The following is a 16,078-nucleotide window of genomic DNA, read 5'->3' as shown; positions in this document are numbered from 1 at the left end:
AATTTTCAGCATCATTACTCCAGTCTTCAGTCACATGATCCTTCAGAAATCATTCTTGCTTTGGTGCTCAAGAAATATTTCTTATTTTTATCAGTGTTGAAAACAGTGGGGTTTTTTTTTGGAAAACATGGTAGGCCTACATGTTTTTCAGGATCCTCTGATGAATAGAAAGTTCAGAACAGGATTTATGAGAAATGTTGTGTAACAACAATGTGAAAGTTTATGCATCCTTGCTGAATAAAAGTATTTATTAATCTTACTGACCCCAAACCAATGGTATTAAATGTAGTAATATATAGTAATATAAAAAGGTAGACCCAGTATGTTAAAGCGTCCTTCATTTTTTGAAGCACAAATGAAAGCTAAGGCTGTGCTGTGTAAGAGTTGCATCAGCTTTATAAAAAGTTTATACAGATAATGCACTTCCGATGGGAATAAACAGAATAGACATGATCAAAGAGGTGTATCCTAAGCCCTGACACATCTGGTTGTTATAATTATTCACAGAACTCTTGCAAAATCAGATGCATCTAGACACAGACTCATATCTGGCCCCCAGACCTTGTTATACCGAGTACGACTGACAGCGGCCTGTCATTACTGCTCTCTGATGACTCTATAGCCTCCGGGCACACACCTGAGTGCACACTATACTTCCTGCCCTTTGAGGATAGAAGACAGACGTCCTGAACGCTTTCATTTAAGGAACAGTAAATGAGTGAAAGGAGAACAGCTACTGGGGAATCTGGTTCGTTATGACTACCTATTTGCACAGAATATGGATTAAAACACTTCCAGTCAAAAGATTTTTTAATGTTTTTGAAAGAAGTCTTTTTGCTCACCAAGGCTGCATTTATTTGATCATAAATACAGTAAAACCATTTAAAATAGCTGTTTCTAGGCCTATCTTGAAATGTAATTTATTCCAGGTGAGGGCAAAGCTGCATTTTCAGCATCATTACTCCAGTCTTCAGTGTCACATGATCCTTCAGAAATCATTCTAGTACGCTGTGGTTTAGCTTACAGCAACTTTAACTTACAATGTATTATTAAAGTGCTGTGCAGCAAGAAAATACAAATAAACATGTTTTCTTTTTTTAAACAGTGGCTTGCTATCCCATTATGAATATCAATAGTTGGGGGTTTAAAATACAGTCAGGGGTTTAATGGGCTGTAATGCCAGTGGTTGTTGTGATACGAACACATTGCTTTTGCGGATTCAGCAACTGTCCTGTGTTTTCAACATCACAAGTCAGCCTCTGATGGTAATGTTAAAGCTGTGGTATTTCTGGGATTCAGTTTGATTCAGTGATAATGTCAGAAACAATGGCTTTATAAAGTCTGATTATAACAGTAATCGTTTATAAAGAACACAGAAAACAGAAGCTGGCATATGTGTTTTATTTTCATAGTATAAAAACATATGTAGGTCCAGGATTCAAAACTGCACAATATTAGAAATGTGTAAATAGCCTAGTTTGCCTATGTTGTTAAACAGACTCTAAAAAAAGACTCTAGACCCTCTTATTTATTTATCCATTTATGCCAGCATTTCTATAGTTGCATGTTTGATTGTCATATTGCAATTTTGTGCTCAGATGATATTTGTTCTCACATATACAATCCCGTTTGCTTTCTTGCAGCAGGGTCAGTGAAACCATGGTAGTGCACATACTGTGTAATTTAAGAACTATTACCGCTTTGCTCTGTTGCATCTGCAGACTGTAATTTTTATGATATACTGCAAGATAATTTTAGATTTTTGAATTTCTGAATTCTCAGATTAAATGTATTTTAGATTTTCTATCTTAAAAAGTTTTATAATAATTAAAATTGTGCTATTGAACTTTGTGTTTGCCATGTAAATAGCCCTGATGCTAGCATGGCGTTAAAAATAAACAAACAAACTGTTGCATCTGGCTTGCGTCTACACAATACAGTGTTCTGTGAGAAACATTCTTGTTCATTTACAGCCATTTAGTAGTGCATGTTATGACTAAGAAAGAATATCCAGGTTTTCAGGTTTCTGTGGGACTTCTCTGACGGGCTTCGTGGTTTCTTTTAGGCTTGGTGTTGGCTCGTGCTGACTGCACTTTGACAGAGGTGGATGCAGAACGCGAACCCTGTAGGTTCTGAGCTGTGCAGGTGTACGTTCCTTGGTCAACCTCTCTGACTTCATCCACCAGCAGAATCGCCTGAGTTCGCTGTCGGTTCTGCCCGTCCACCCGCACTGTCTGCACACTGTCCTGGGTGTACATCGGGCGCCCAATCTGATAATGAAAAATAAAAAGATTCTTTAAAATAAATATTTAAAATAATAGGTTCAATTAAAAATTTAATTTATTTTTTATTTTATTTACAAAAGTTTGCTGTATCACATTTGATTGCACAATGCAAAAAAGTATCTAAATTATCAACATGATAAAAAGTCAACATAATAAAAAACATGTACACAATCTGCTACTTGCCTTCTGTCATCTGATCAGTAGACTATACTTTTATTTTAAGCAAGTAAAAGTTTTTACTTTAATATTTTAGTATAATTCTGAAGAAATCCCAATTCAGGCAGTACGCAGTCTTTTTGCTGTGAAATCTAATAGATTAATAGGGGGGGGGGGGGGGGGGTCATGTTGAAATGTATAAAAATATGATGGATCAGGCTTATGAGGAACATTTGTACGTCTCAATCATCATTGTGTTGCATTGCAATATAAAACTACAGAGCTTTTAAACTAAGCATTTAAATATCATATTACTAAGACTTATTAGAGTGACAACTGAACTTACTGTATTTATATATGCATTTCATGAAAGTAAAGTCTGCTATACTGTTTTAAAGATCTTACTGATATACATTACAAGCTATCAGAATTGAATTTTACTATTAATTTTAGTAAAAATTATTAAATTATTTTACTATTTAAATTTTTTTATTTTACTAGATTTTTTTTATAAATATCAGCAGAAGCTGGACCTATAAATGCATATTTTTGCTCAGTTTGGGCTTCTGAATAAATTTAAGGTGTTTTTTCCCTCCTATCTATTATATATTTTGTCTAAAAGTTCTATAAACTTTTTTTTTTTTTCCTGAAAATATCAGGCTTTATAGGGTTTATTTAAAAATCTCTGTTTTTCTAAATACAAAAAATAATTAAAATATTATTAAATATCGTGAGACTGTGTGTACTTATTTGGTTTACTTATTATCTAACCTTTTGTCCAGGATATTCCCAGGTTAAATCCACCACCACGTCCTGCTCTCCCACCACAGTGCATGTCACCTGGAGATTCTGTCCCACTGCCACAGTGTCAGAGGAGGTCTGGATCGCAGGAGACGGAGGGGCGGCTGGATCTGCAAGGGTATATACAGGCATTCTGAAATCATTTCTGCAATCTGATTTATATAGTCACATGCTATGTACTGCATTAAAAAAAAAATCTCACAGTTGACATAGATGAGCATGTACTTGGTTGAGCTCTGGCGAAGGTTCCCCAAGCTTGCCACACAGTAGAGAGAGCCAGCATGATACTGTTTCGGCCTGTGAATGGTGAAGCCCTTCTTAACGTCAAAGGAGATCTCTTGTCCATCCACATTCACCTCCATTGGAGGAAATTCCCGGTGTAAGTTCACCTTTGCAAGAGGAGAAGTCACCTGACAGGGCAGGACGGTGGGCCAGTTAGTGCGAAGCTGAATGACCTCGTAATAATCAGAGGAGGGTACAAACAACTCCTGAGGGTCTAAGAGAGAAATACCAAAGGACAATTTGTGATAGTACACATATAAAGGATGAAGTTCAGCCAGACATTCATTATTGCAAAATAATCAGGATCAACAGTTAAATCTAAAACTAAAATCATATAAAACATTTTAATTACTGGAAATAAAGTAAACATTAACTAAAAAAAAAAAAAAAAAAAAATAGTTATAGTATTTGTATAGTTTAAGCTGAAGTACTAAAATATGTAAAAACTAAAACTTAAACTTAACAAAAACTATAGAAATATTTTACATCTAATGAAAATTACAAAACATTTTTACTAAAACTGAAAATATCTTTTTTTCTAACTATAATAGTATATCAGTGGTGAAGGGATATTTTATTCAGTAATATTTAATGCATTTATAATTTTATTGTAGTATTATTATTATTTCATATTATTATCCTCAAGCTTCCACCAAGAAAAACAGTTAATTGCAATGTATAAAAGCAATAAGGCAAACACTGCAACAATATTACAGTAAGTTTTAAGTCCTCTGAGCTCACTTTTACTGTTATCGATAATTGAGATAAAAGATGACGCCAGTTGAGGAAAATTTTGAAAATATCTGACCGCTGAATAATGCTATTAACCTATCAGAACCAAGTATTCCACAGGTAAATTAAAATATTTAATATACATCTTCAATATAGATAAACTACTAAAGGCTGGAATACACTATACACACCTTTTAAAATCTGACTCGGTTTGAGTTTGTGGGAGGCAAACCACAATAGATTGTCTATAAAATTACCTATAGAATACTGTTCATCACATTACATTCCCATATTACCAGAGAAAAAGATGAAGACTTTGACGCCTTTGTCATATTGTTTTCTGCAGTCTTTCTCCTCACAGTACATGGGATAGCAGGTGTACTCCCCTGTATCTGCTGCTGTTGCATTTGCCAAAATCAGTGTGCCATAACGTTCATGTTGAACTGTCCTAAAAATACGGACAAAAAATAAAAGCAAAACAGCAATTGATTCATTGAACTAAACTAATTCAATCGAATGTGATCACAGATTAATTGTCACTGTTAGCTCATACCTGAGTCGTCCTTCATCATCCTCTTCCAGATATGCGGGAACAGCCCATTGGACAGGATTTCCTTTACACCTCAGTTCTAACGCATCACCTGCCTGGACAGTCAACGTGTCGCCCACTTTCTGGAACCTTCCCTTGTTTACCACCTGGGTGAGGTACGTCTGGGCTTCTTTAGGGGTCACAGGGGTGGTTTTCACTTTAGGCTTGGAAGAGGTTGCCTTTCCTGTCCCCTTCACAGTCTTGGACTTTCCATTTGGTCTCTTCTCAGCTTTGGTCTTCGGGTCAGGTTCAACCTTTTGGCACATGCCTGTTTTTCATGTGACAAACCATTCTGAAACACTGTTGAAATTTAACCAGTACTGTTTTTTTTTTCTAAGGCACGTTTATAAAAGCTACTTAAATGTCCTAAATATCTGTGAAACCAGGCTTTAGAGTATTAGTTGACTGTTAGGTTAAATTTCGGGTTAGTGTTAGCAGAATCAATTGAGTTACTTATAGAACGTCTGTTGTGGAGCATCAAAATAACAGGTTAGAAGATATTAAGCAGACAGTCTACTAATACTCTAATGACTGGTAGTTGACATGTAGTAGCAAAGTTACCTATAGTTAGTAGAATGTAAAGTGGTCTATTGAAATACTAGTGTTCCTAAAAAAAACCCCAGCAAAAACAACTTATGCTGACACCTAGTGGTGTGGATACAGCATCATGCACTGCAAAAGTTATCAGTTATAACTCTTACTATGCTACCGAAATTATTCTCTCTCTCTCTCTCTCTCTCTCTCTCTCTCTCTCTCTCTCTCTCTCTCTCTCTCTCTCTCTCTGTATGTGTGAGTGTGTATGTGTTAATGTACATGATTTTTATACATTCCTCATGTGTACAACATTTTAAACAGTGTAAAACTTACTGAGTGCACCAAAAAAATTATCACATTGAGGTATTTTATATGCAACTTTAAATGTTTTACATGCATTGCTTTAATGTACAGTTAAATGTTTTTCTCCATCTCCTTTTGTAACTTAAAGTCATATATAATGTACAATGTGGCCTCTTAAGAGGTAAGATACTCACCAAACTGAATGATCAAAAGAGAAACAAGAAAAGCAAATAGCACCACCCTCCACTTCATGGCGGAGAATATTCACAGCGACCACAAACACACTTTAGTTCACTCTGGTATACGTTCCCAGATCTTGAGCATACACGCAGAGAAGGGAAAATTAGAAAGGTAGCGGTAGAGGAGGAACCGAGTGAGTGAGGGGTCAGATGTTTATGAGAGTCGCATGAACACCCTAAATTCCTCTGGTTGCACTCAATGGATCCTTTCTGTGTTCATTCTACCAATCAGGGCCTGAGGAGAACTGGCCATCCAACTGAAAAAGCAGACAATGTTTATTTAGCTGTAAAAACTCAGAGCCATCAGTCTAAGGTTTGCTAGCTCTGAAAATATCTGTCACAAGAAAATTTGTTGCTGCGAATGACTACATGGTAAACTTAAAATTGATCCACACATATTGCGAATCGATATTATATCTGGTGCATAAATGCAATAGCACTACAAATGACATATACTGTATATATGACATAGTATCGGCCTATAAACTCATTGCCCGGACTTTGCCGCAGAATTTAAGAGTTTTCTGAGCTTTTCTGTTTGATTTAATAATCTGATTAGTGTGCCACATGTAGGATTTTGTGAATGGTACTATTGTTCTTTTGTGCCCTCATATTTGAAAGTAAGATCAAAGTCCCTTAAGGGTACATCAGTTCACTCAGCAACTCCTCTGAGCAGCGATTTTCTAGTTATGCAGGTACAAGTTGAATGAGGAGAGGCTGAAAACTGCCAAACTGAAATCTCCAAAACTGTTTGCCATGCTTACATACATCAAAATTAACAACAAAATCTGACAATGTTAATGCCATAAATGTTCTTTATTTTACTCAAATCATGCTGATTTTTTTTTTTTTTTTTTTCATGACTGACACATTCTCCATGAATGACCGACTGACCCCAAACATTTGATTGGTAATGTATGTTTGGACATTACCAATCAAAAGTTTGGGGTCAGTATGATTTTTTTAAATCCTTGTATTCAGCAAAGTTGCTTTAAAGGAGCTGTATGTAAGAAATGTATTTCAATTAATCATAAAATGGCCCTGATTTATATCACTGACAACAGTACGGCCAGGATATTGTCACTTAAAAAGTGAAGTTGCAGCCCTCAACTGATGTTGATGTTGTCATGTTGTGTTTTGGCCTGATGCGCCACCCTCCACCTATCTACTAATCACGAAGTCAGTAGTGTTTCGGCATCCGGGTTGCCAGCTCAGCTCTAGTTACCACAGCTGCAGCTACAAACGTTCGTGCTGGATCCTGCAGCCTATCTGGCAACCTCGAGTCAGGGGGGAGGGGGAGGGGATACACCACTCTACAGTAATTTGAAAGTGATAGCAGTACCATTTTTGGCCACAATCTTACATACGGCTCCTTTAAATGATCAATATTTACAATAAATACATTTATATGTCTGGAGTAATGTATAAAGAAAAGTTTTTCCTTTGCTTTATTTACGTACAGGCAACAATGATCCACGTTCACACGGATCAACGAAAACGACTAAAAACGCTGTATTATATGCTGCCAGGCCAGTAGTTGGCGATGTCACTTTGTAAAGAAACACTACCTGCCTATAGACTGAACATGTAATGAGCATTATATCACCAGTAATGGCTGCTGAAAATTCAGCTTTCCATCACAGGAATAAATCACATTTTAAAATATATGAAAATATAATATTATAATATAATGATAATATTTCACAATGTTTCTCTTTTTACTTTATTTTTCATCAAATAAATGCAGCCTTGGTGAGCATAAGAGACTTCTTTTAAAAGCATTAAAAACTCCAAACTTTTGAACGGTGGTGTATAATTTAATAAAAGATGTCATAGTCAACTTGAAGATTCAGAATTATTATTTATTTATTCATTTATTATAAAAAGTATAAAAAGATTTCACTGCAAATATGATGCAAGCTCTAGTAAAAAGATGAAAAAGGAAAGAAAGAAAGGCATCTACTTGACGGATGTAACAGGTGCAAAGGACTTTTGGTTTATACATTTATTTTGGATTCAGTGGTTTCAATGGTGACCTGACTGCTGAGTAACCTTTGTCTCTGGACGCTGTTCCTCACTCCATATCCAAAGTATATGAGGAATCCTGAGCATAAAAAAGACACATATTTACATGTTTTTAAAACATAAATTTGGGTTTGACTTTCAGCATATTTCATATTTTGCATCACATACCCCCAGCCATCCACACAGCATAGCGGACCCAGGTGTCTCCTCCCAGTTGCATCATCAAGTAAATGTTGATGAACACACTCACCACAGGGAGTAAAGGCAAGAACGGTACCTGTGGTCACAGAAAATATGAGATTTGTATTTTAGAATTTATAATAACAAAATTTTATTTATTATATTTTATTTTATATTATATTATATTATATATAAGTCTTATATGTTTTATAAGTCCCCTGCTCACCATGAAGGAGGCTTTGGTTGGGTTCTGGGGTTGCCTCCAGATAATGAAGACTATGAGGAAGATTATGACCAGGATCACAGATACACTCACAACACTCCAGATCTCCAGCAACAACAAAGATCTGATAGCTTTGCTCATCAGCAGTGATAGGATAAGCACCAACACAACTGCAAAAGCAAAGATATGAAATAAGTTGGCTTATATTGCTGCCTGAGGTCACATTTTTGTGCGATTTCTGTAGAATTTCAGTATGGTGAGGTTTTCTACACACCAAGAAAAACTGTGCAGGTTGTAACAGTGTTTGAAGTTTCTTTGGTAGGGTACGAAGGGGGTTTCAAAAACCCAAACATGGAGGTTGTGGGTGTGCGCAAATCATTTTCCTCTGAAGCTGTCTCTTGATACCTTTGAAAGAAACCACTTTTAGCTTCAAAGATTTGCATTGTGATGCTAGAAGGGAAGTGCGGAGCTGGGAATACAACCTTAGAATGAGAATACAAATAGCCACAAGTGTGTAGGAGAAGAGGGTTCCAATCGACATCATATCAACCAATGCCTTCAGGTCAAATAAAAGAGCCATTATTGCTGGAATAAAGCAGAGCACATGATTGCCAGGGCTTTTGTATTTTAAACAAAAGCTGCAGCCTATTTACTATTCATCTCACAGAGAGAAAAAGGCCCTAGTCTTATGATTTGGCTTAGTCTGTCATATGTGAGAGATGAAAAAGAGGGCAGAATTAAGATATCCGATTAGTAGATCATTTTTGAACAATCTTTCAGTCCACTTACCCGCCACAGTTCCAGAGGATAGTGTGGCCACCACTGGACTCTGCCGTAAGCTGACTTTATATAGCGATTTGAACATGAGTCCATCTCTGGCCATGGCAAACAGGACACGGGGCATTGGGAACATGGACCCCAAGAGACTGCAGATTAAATGAAATGTCTGTAACTGATCTGAAACATAATAGAGATCCAATTCTCACTTGGACTTTTTTTACCTCGTTGACAGAGCGCACAGGGATCCGACCGCCACAACATACTTTGCTGCACCCCAGCCAATGTCAGCAAAGGCCACAGGCAGAGGACTTTGAATGTTGAGTTGGTAGTATGGCACCATCAATGTGAGAGCAGCGGAAACACCAAAGTATGCCAGGAAACAGATAAGCAGAGAGGCCACAATACCCACAGGTATAGACTTCTGAGGGTTCTTCACCTCTTCGCCTAGAAAATCCGTATTCATACATTAGAAATGTAATATTCATGACTGCTGATGATGATAATATATATATAGTCAATACGATTATTATTATTTATTTTTAATTCATATTTTTATTCAGCTAGGACAAAATAAAATAAAATAAAAAGCTTGCCAACTAGGACACATTAAATTGATCAAAGGGTTAGATACATTTTGATAAATTTTTTAGAAAATATTTATGTTTTAAATAAAGGCTGTTTAAATTTGAAAAAGAATCTTGAAAAAAAATCTATTATGGTTTTCACAAAAATATTAACAATATTTTCAACTTTGAAAATACTAAGAAATGTTTCTTGAGCATCAAATCAGCATGTTAGAATGATTTCTGTGACACTGAAGACTGGAGTAATGATGCTGAAAATTCAGCTTTGCCATGACAGGAATCAATTATATTTCAAAATATAGAAAAATAGAAAACTATTTTTTAGAAACTATAAATAGAAAAGTTCTTTTAAATTGTAATAATATTTCACAATATTACTGTTTTTTTTTATCAAAAAAATTTTTATCAAAATTTTTATCAAAATAAATGCAAAATTTTATCATTTTTTTATCAAATAAATGCAGCTTTGGTGAGCATAAGATACTTCTTTCAAAAACATTAAAAAAGTTTTGAGTGGCAGTTTGAATGTTTGTTGCCCTCTATATATTTTCAAAACTTTTTTTTCTTCCAGATTTACCTGTAGTTGCAATGCAGTCAAAGCCAACGAATGCATAGAAACATGTAGCTGCCCCTGCCAGTGTTCCTTCAAATCCAAATGGAAAAAAGCCACCTACTCCGTACTCAGTGGTGACATTGATGGTGGATGTCAGGTTTCTTTAAAAAAACAAAACAAAGCAATGCAGTATTTTATTTTTATTTTACGTATAGAGAATATTTGCATACTGTATATGCACAGTATATATACAATAATATGTAGCCTACTGCAGCAGTAGTATAAAGAAGTATGCTATTTCGAACATAGTCAAAACTGCATTGATATAACATTCAGACAGATTTTTTAAATATGTTTATAGACTGAAAGGATTATAAATTGCATAAAATGTGAATATACTGAAAATTCCAATAAACTATAAATACAGATGTTCTTACTCATGCATTGCTGTTGCATTCAGGATGATGTCTTCTGTGATAAACCAGTTCTTCAGGTTTCCTTTGATGAAGCCAGCAGTGATGACAAATATCAACACCAGTATATTAACACTTGTAAATATCTTGTTGACCGTGGTTGATTCCTTCACGCCATACGCAAGAAGAGCTGTAAGAAAAATATCGTAGATAACATCAAAGCCTTTGCCATAGATGGTAAATATAGAATATATAGAAAATATAGATTATATGGTGTATGATTAGTACAGTATAGTCAGATACCAGAGAGAATCATTATGAGAACAGCTGCAAAGAAGTCTGGGTAGGCTGCCAGGCCAGGAAGCCCCATGGCTGCATATTTGCTCAAATAATTAGCCATCACATTTCCAATGAGATCATCAAATGTACCGCTCCATGCCCTGGCCACACTTGATGTGCCTAAACCAAGACAAAGGTCTGTTAGTATTTGACATCCATCCATCCATCCATCCATCCATCCATCCATCCATCCATCCATCCATCCATCCATCCACCTACCCACCTACCCACCCTTCCATCCATCCATCCATCCATCCATCCATCCATCCATCCATCCATCCATCCATCCATCCATCCATCCATCCATCCACAAGCCCACCCACCCATACATCCATCCATCCACCCACCCATCCATACATCCACCCATACATCCATCAACCCATCACCATTGAACTGTCTGATCTTGCATATTCATTGTCCTTTCATTTCTACTTACCGATGACATAGGACAGTAGCAAATTCCATCCTGTGGTGAAGGCCCACACCTCTCCTACAGTCACATAGCTGTACAGATAGGCAGATCCGGTCTTAGGAACCCTTGCACCAAACTCAGCATAGCAGAGCCCAGCAAAGATAGAAGCTAAAGCAGCAATGAGGAAAGAGATGATAATACTTGGCCCAGCCAGGGTCCGGGCCACCTCCCCAGAGAGCACGTAGACACCGGCCCCCAAGGTGCTGCCCACTCCCAAAGCCACCAGGTCCAAAGTCGTAAGACATCGACGAAATGTGGAGACCTCTCCCTCCGGTTCCAGGGGTTTCCTGCGGCACAGGCCCCTCAGGAAAGACCGCATCGATTGCATTATTGGCTGTTATAGAGGAAAATTTTCAAATGGTAGCAAAGGGTTAATGCTATATCCAAATTTTTTTTTGTTTACAGTTTTTCTCAGTCGCTTTGGTACATTTATTGAATCATCCTTAAGATTTGCAAACCAGTAAGTGCATTTCTCAAAACAATTCATACATGTACTGTAACTTGCTCAAAATGCTTAGTTCATCTCTCAAAAGTAAGTATTTATGTCAATGAACATATCAATGTGCCATCAGAATGAGAAGTCCTTGTGTCATTGTTCACATACAAGATAGTCAAAATGCTTAGTCATGTTGTATAACAGAATACTCTGTCAGTATTTTCAGATGTAAACTATGATTTTGATGACAATGATTGAAAATACACTCATGAAGGACAGGATTCACAGTTACGCTTTTACTGTTGGTCTGTCAACAAATTACAGTACAATATATTTGCACAAGTGACTTTGAACAAGTAGTTTTGAGAATTTCAGTTGTTATCTGAGAAATGTGCCAAAGCAACTGAGAAAAAAAATTAACTAATGACATTTTTCTGCATCTTTTATCAAGCTAAAATAAAATAAAAAGTCATTGTATCATCATATCGAATGTCATTTTTTTATATCAATTACATGCTTTTGAGTCATTTGACAACTAATCTGGATTATGCTCAGTAATCACCCTAAAAATAAGCCGTTTTTAATCTTTTGCATGTTGGTCATACATTTGTAATAATAATAAGATATACACTAATTGTCCCTCCCATTTACCTTATCACAATGTCTTCATGTTTTCATGAGTGCTGAGATTTTTTGTCTTTGTTTCTTTCCTTTGAAACCCTGAAAAAAAAAAAAAAAAACAGATCTCGAATTAAGAATGAACAGATCACTATTATCTATCACTAATTATCTTGTCAGCCTCAAATGATTTTTTTATTATTATTATTAATTACATTCAAAATAAAAACATTGCAAAGTGAACTCACTTTGAATTATTTAATCATTCATGTACTTTGTCATTTTTTTAGGCCACTTTAACTTCATGAACAATATAGGCTATTTATTAAAGTCAAACTGACTGGATCTTTTCTCTGAAGTATTGGTACAACTAATATGATGCCAGGTGTCCTTCACTTTCTACTGCATAACTTATCCTCTTCTGAACTCATTCAGTCTAGATAGAAGCCTGTTCTGTGGCTCCATGAGATAATTATGAAGAAGGATAGACAAAGCTGCCTTCATGACTTCGCAAGTGGTTGACTGGCACACGTTTTCTTTGTGCGGTGGCTTTCTATAATCTGCCAACAGGAGATTCATGATCCATCCTAATCCTGCTAGGAATCTACTGCTGCATACCATTATTCTATAGCACTGATCACGTGCCATGCCAGCCTGAACATAGAGAAATCAGTATGTCAAAAATGTTTACTATTCACTGTAATCATTTTACTTTTTGTAAATACTTTACGTAAGAAACTATTTAGAAATATGTGCATTATTTTACGTTTTCTAAATGCATGTGAAGCTGTATTTTTTACATTTTCCTTATTAATTAATTAATTTAGCATTCATTCACTCTTTGCACTGAAAAAGGTTGTGTAATTCAAAAATATATGCCAAATATAAAATTCTGAGTTTTATCAGCAAAATAATGACTAAACAACTTGCAAAAACATTTCTTAATGCATCTAATTAGTAAATGAATATTTGTTTCTTTACCTTAATTGTGTCCAGAGAAGTGTGCAGTCTGTATCTTCGTAATGACTTTGTCTAAATATAGCTATCCATTTCACACCAATGAAGGCAAATGATTTTTAACAACAATATATACAAGAGTGGACTGTTTGACCCACCCACTCTGTGGCATTAGCAACAAAGTAGCCTTTCTTTCCGCATTTCTCACTGGCCCCATAATGTGCTCATAACTGCAGCCAAGGCACAGAGTGAGTATAAAATTCCATGTTGAAAACCAAAGATTCTTTTGTAACATTTCTCTGAGGTTACGACGGCTTTCTATTTCAGCAAATACTTACACAACAAAACAGGACATTGTTTCATGCAAGAAATAAATATGACATTCTTATTTATTAAACAGTTTACAAACGTTTTTGAGAAGTCTGCTTCACTTTCTGCACACTAGATGGCAGCACAGCTTTTCCATACCTTGCTGTTTACTGATTACAAAGAAATCAGTGCTTAGATCAGGGGTGCCCAATCCTGCTCCTGCCGTTCGACTGTCCTGCACAGTTCATCTCCAACCCTAATCAAACACACCTGCCTTTAATTTTCAAGTTATCCTGAAGACCTTAATTGTTTGCTTCAGGTGTGTTTGATAGATTAGGGTTGGAGATGAACTGTGCAGGACCATAGAGTGCAGGACAGTCGATCGGCAGGAGCAGGATTGGACACCCCTGGCTTAGATGGTGACCTTCATGATTTATAATGCAGAAAAGATAACGCATTTTGTGACCCCAGCATTTAAATCATGTTTTACCAATAACTGTAAAAAAAGTTTTGTACAACGCCTAAATCATTATAAGTCTAATGAAATAAAGTGCTGTATATAATATGGGGTTCCATTTGTGGCAAAAATGAGTCAACTGCTTTGTGCCATACATTTGTCCTGGTCAACAGTCACTTGCTGGGGAAGTACATGTAAGTCAAATCTGTGCAGATTTAGTGCAAACACTCATGAGTCATCATAATATATTAAATACAACGTATTGCACAGAATCTGCGCATATCTGGCTTACTTGAACACACACGTCCCTAGCAACAAATAACAGCGCACTTGTTCATTTGCACTGAAACAGTAGCGGAGATTAAAAAGTGTTTGGTTAACAGAAAATAAATTGTTATTTTCCGACATCGTAATTTTTTGGTGTTCTTTGTACTGTATTGATCTGCCCACCTAAAACACATTTTTGGTGAAAAGGATGAGGAACTTGTGATATATATAGGCCTACATATCTCGTATATATACAAGATTATATATATATATAATTATTTTTTTTATTTTTTTTGTGGCTAGCAGAGGTTCTAAATGGCCGGTAACTTAAATATTTTTTAGCCAAATTGGCCGGTGAGTGAAAAAGTTAATTTCAAACCCTGTTCATGTGTATGTTATGTATAGATTTGTTCTGTCATCTTGCTTTGTTGTCCTTATTGTTGTCCTGTTCTGTCGTCCTAACTGTTATAATGTCGTCAGTACTGTCATCCTGTTCTGTCCTCCTTACTGTTATCTTGCTCTGTTGTCCTTACTGTCATCTTGTTCTGTCGTCCTGTTCTGTTCCTGTTATCTTGTCATCATTAATGTCGTCTTAACTGTCTCTTGTTTTGTTCTGTCATCCTTGCTGGAGGTTTGAGTTTTTATCTTGCTCTGTTATCCTTACTATCATTTATGTATACTGTTTCAAATGTGTACAGACGCAGACCTCACGCAAAGCTGTCAAAATAAAAGCAAAGTAGGTTTACAAAAAAGCAAGTTTATAAAATAATTCCATTCATGTGAGAAGGTTATGAGAAGCAGGGGGATACTTCTAGCTCTTATAACAAGACGACAGTAAGGACGACAGAACAGGACGACAGTAATGATGACAAGATAACAGTTAGGCTGACAGAACAGGACGACAGTAAGGAAAACAAAGCAAGATGAAGAACAAATCGACATAAACAAAGAACATACACATGAACATATAATAATTTATCTTAACAACTAGGCATTGACTGTTGACATGGACAAATGTACAAAGCACAAAGCAGTCGACTCATTTTTGGCAAAAATGGAACCCCATATATTTATAGAGAACAGTTTTCTGTAAATGACTAGTGACCATATCGGCCCCCTCTCCCTCTGTTCGGCTCTACTATGCTGTTCTGATCTTGAATTCCTCACCCTCTTACCGGAATGACCGAAATGATTGGACAGAAATAGCCCTGCCGCAATCTCACGCCAAGGCAGACATGGTCAGCCATTGGATACTACATATCGGCAACACTCTGCTTTTCTCTTTAAGTTGATTCATAAGTTACTATGTTTGACTTTGTGCTTGGCTGCAATTCTGAATACATCTGTTCATATAAACAGTTAAAAAAACATGTCACTGCTTAACTATGGGCCATGCAGGCTGCATTTCCAGGCAAATGTTTCCACAAGAACGGATGTTTCATCTATCTATCTATCTATCTATCTATCTATCTATCTATCTGTCTGTCTGTCTGTCTGTCTGTCTGTCTGTCTGTCTGTCTGTCTGTCTGTCTGTCTGTCTGTCT

At 36.2% G+C, this 16,078-nt stretch overlaps 2 protein-coding genes across 3 annotated transcripts; both read right to left on the bottom strand.

Moving 5' to 3' along the window:
- Positions 1-1,394: 1,394 nt before the first annotated feature.
- Positions 1,395-6,011, bottom strand: LOC311303630 (platelet-derived growth factor receptor-like protein). The gene is made up of 6 exons (XM_084430198.1): positions 5,877-6,011; positions 4,810-5,113; positions 4,553-4,704; positions 3,445-3,738; positions 3,213-3,352; positions 1,395-2,270 (listed from the first exon to the last, which is right to left on the bottom strand). The coding sequence occupies exons 1-6, from the start codon at positions 5,932-5,934 to the stop codon at positions 2,019-2,021; spliced, it is 1,200 nt and encodes a 399-aa protein (XP_084286324.1). The 5' UTR covers positions 5,935-6,011; the 3' UTR covers positions 1,395-2,018.
- Positions 6,012-7,846: 1,835 nt separating this feature from the next.
- LOC311303629 (cationic amino acid transporter 2) lies at positions 7,847-14,072 on the bottom strand. Of its 2 annotated transcripts, none has more exons than XM_084430197.1 (13): positions 13,970-14,072; positions 12,578-12,646; positions 11,455-11,824; positions 10,983-11,138; positions 10,704-10,869; positions 10,291-10,427; positions 9,351-9,573; positions 9,139-9,275; positions 8,832-8,934; positions 8,624-8,754; positions 8,353-8,519; positions 8,115-8,223; positions 7,847-8,025 (listed from the first exon to the last, which is right to left on the bottom strand). In XM_084430197.1, exons 3-13 carry the CDS (start codon positions 11,816-11,818, stop codon positions 7,919-7,921), a joined length of 1,800 nt encoding a protein of 599 aa, XP_084286323.1. In that variant the 5' UTR covers positions 11,819-11,824; positions 12,578-12,646; positions 13,970-14,072; the 3' UTR covers positions 7,847-7,918. The 2 variants fall into 2 exon arrangements, with proteins under 2 accessions (XP_084286323.1, XP_084286322.1); XM_084430196.1 differs by lacking the exon at positions 13,970-14,072 and adding an exon at positions 13,526-13,643.
- Positions 14,073-16,078: the final 2,006 nt, after the last annotated feature.

This window comes from Rutilus rutilus, assembly GCF_951802725.1.
Source record: "Rutilus rutilus genome assembly, chromosome: 14".
In the NCBI taxonomy this organism is placed as follows: Eukaryota; Metazoa; Chordata; class Actinopteri; order Cypriniformes; family Leuciscidae; genus Rutilus; species Rutilus rutilus.
The sequence above is the reverse complement of the archived record's forward strand: the minus strand, read 5'-3'. Positions and strand labels throughout refer to the sequence as shown.

Coding starts and splice junctions, on each gene's coding strand:
- LOC311303630 (XM_084430198.1), bottom strand. CDS start 5,934: ATGAAGTGGAGGGTGGTGCTATTTGCTTTTCTTGTTTCTCTTTTGATC. Junction 5,114..5,876: donor TCTTTTGATCATTCAGTTTG/GTGAGTATCTTA, acceptor CATGAAAAACAG/GCATGTGCCAAAAGGTTGAA. Junction 3,739..4,552: donor AGTCTTCATCTTTTTCTCTG/GTAATATGGGAA, acceptor TTTCTCTCTTAG/ACCCTCAGGAGTTGTTTGTA.
- LOC311303629 (XM_084430197.1), bottom strand. CDS start 11,818: ATGCAATCGATGCGGTCTTTCCTGAGGGGCCTGTGCCGCAGGAAACCC. Junction 10,870..10,982: donor TCTCATAATGATTCTCTCTG/GTATCTGACTAT, acceptor TTTTTCTTACAG/CTCTTCTTGCGTATGGCGTG. Junction 10,428..10,703: donor AATGCAACAGCAATGCATGA/GTAAGAACATCT, acceptor GTTTTTTTAAAG/AAACCTGACATCCACCATCA.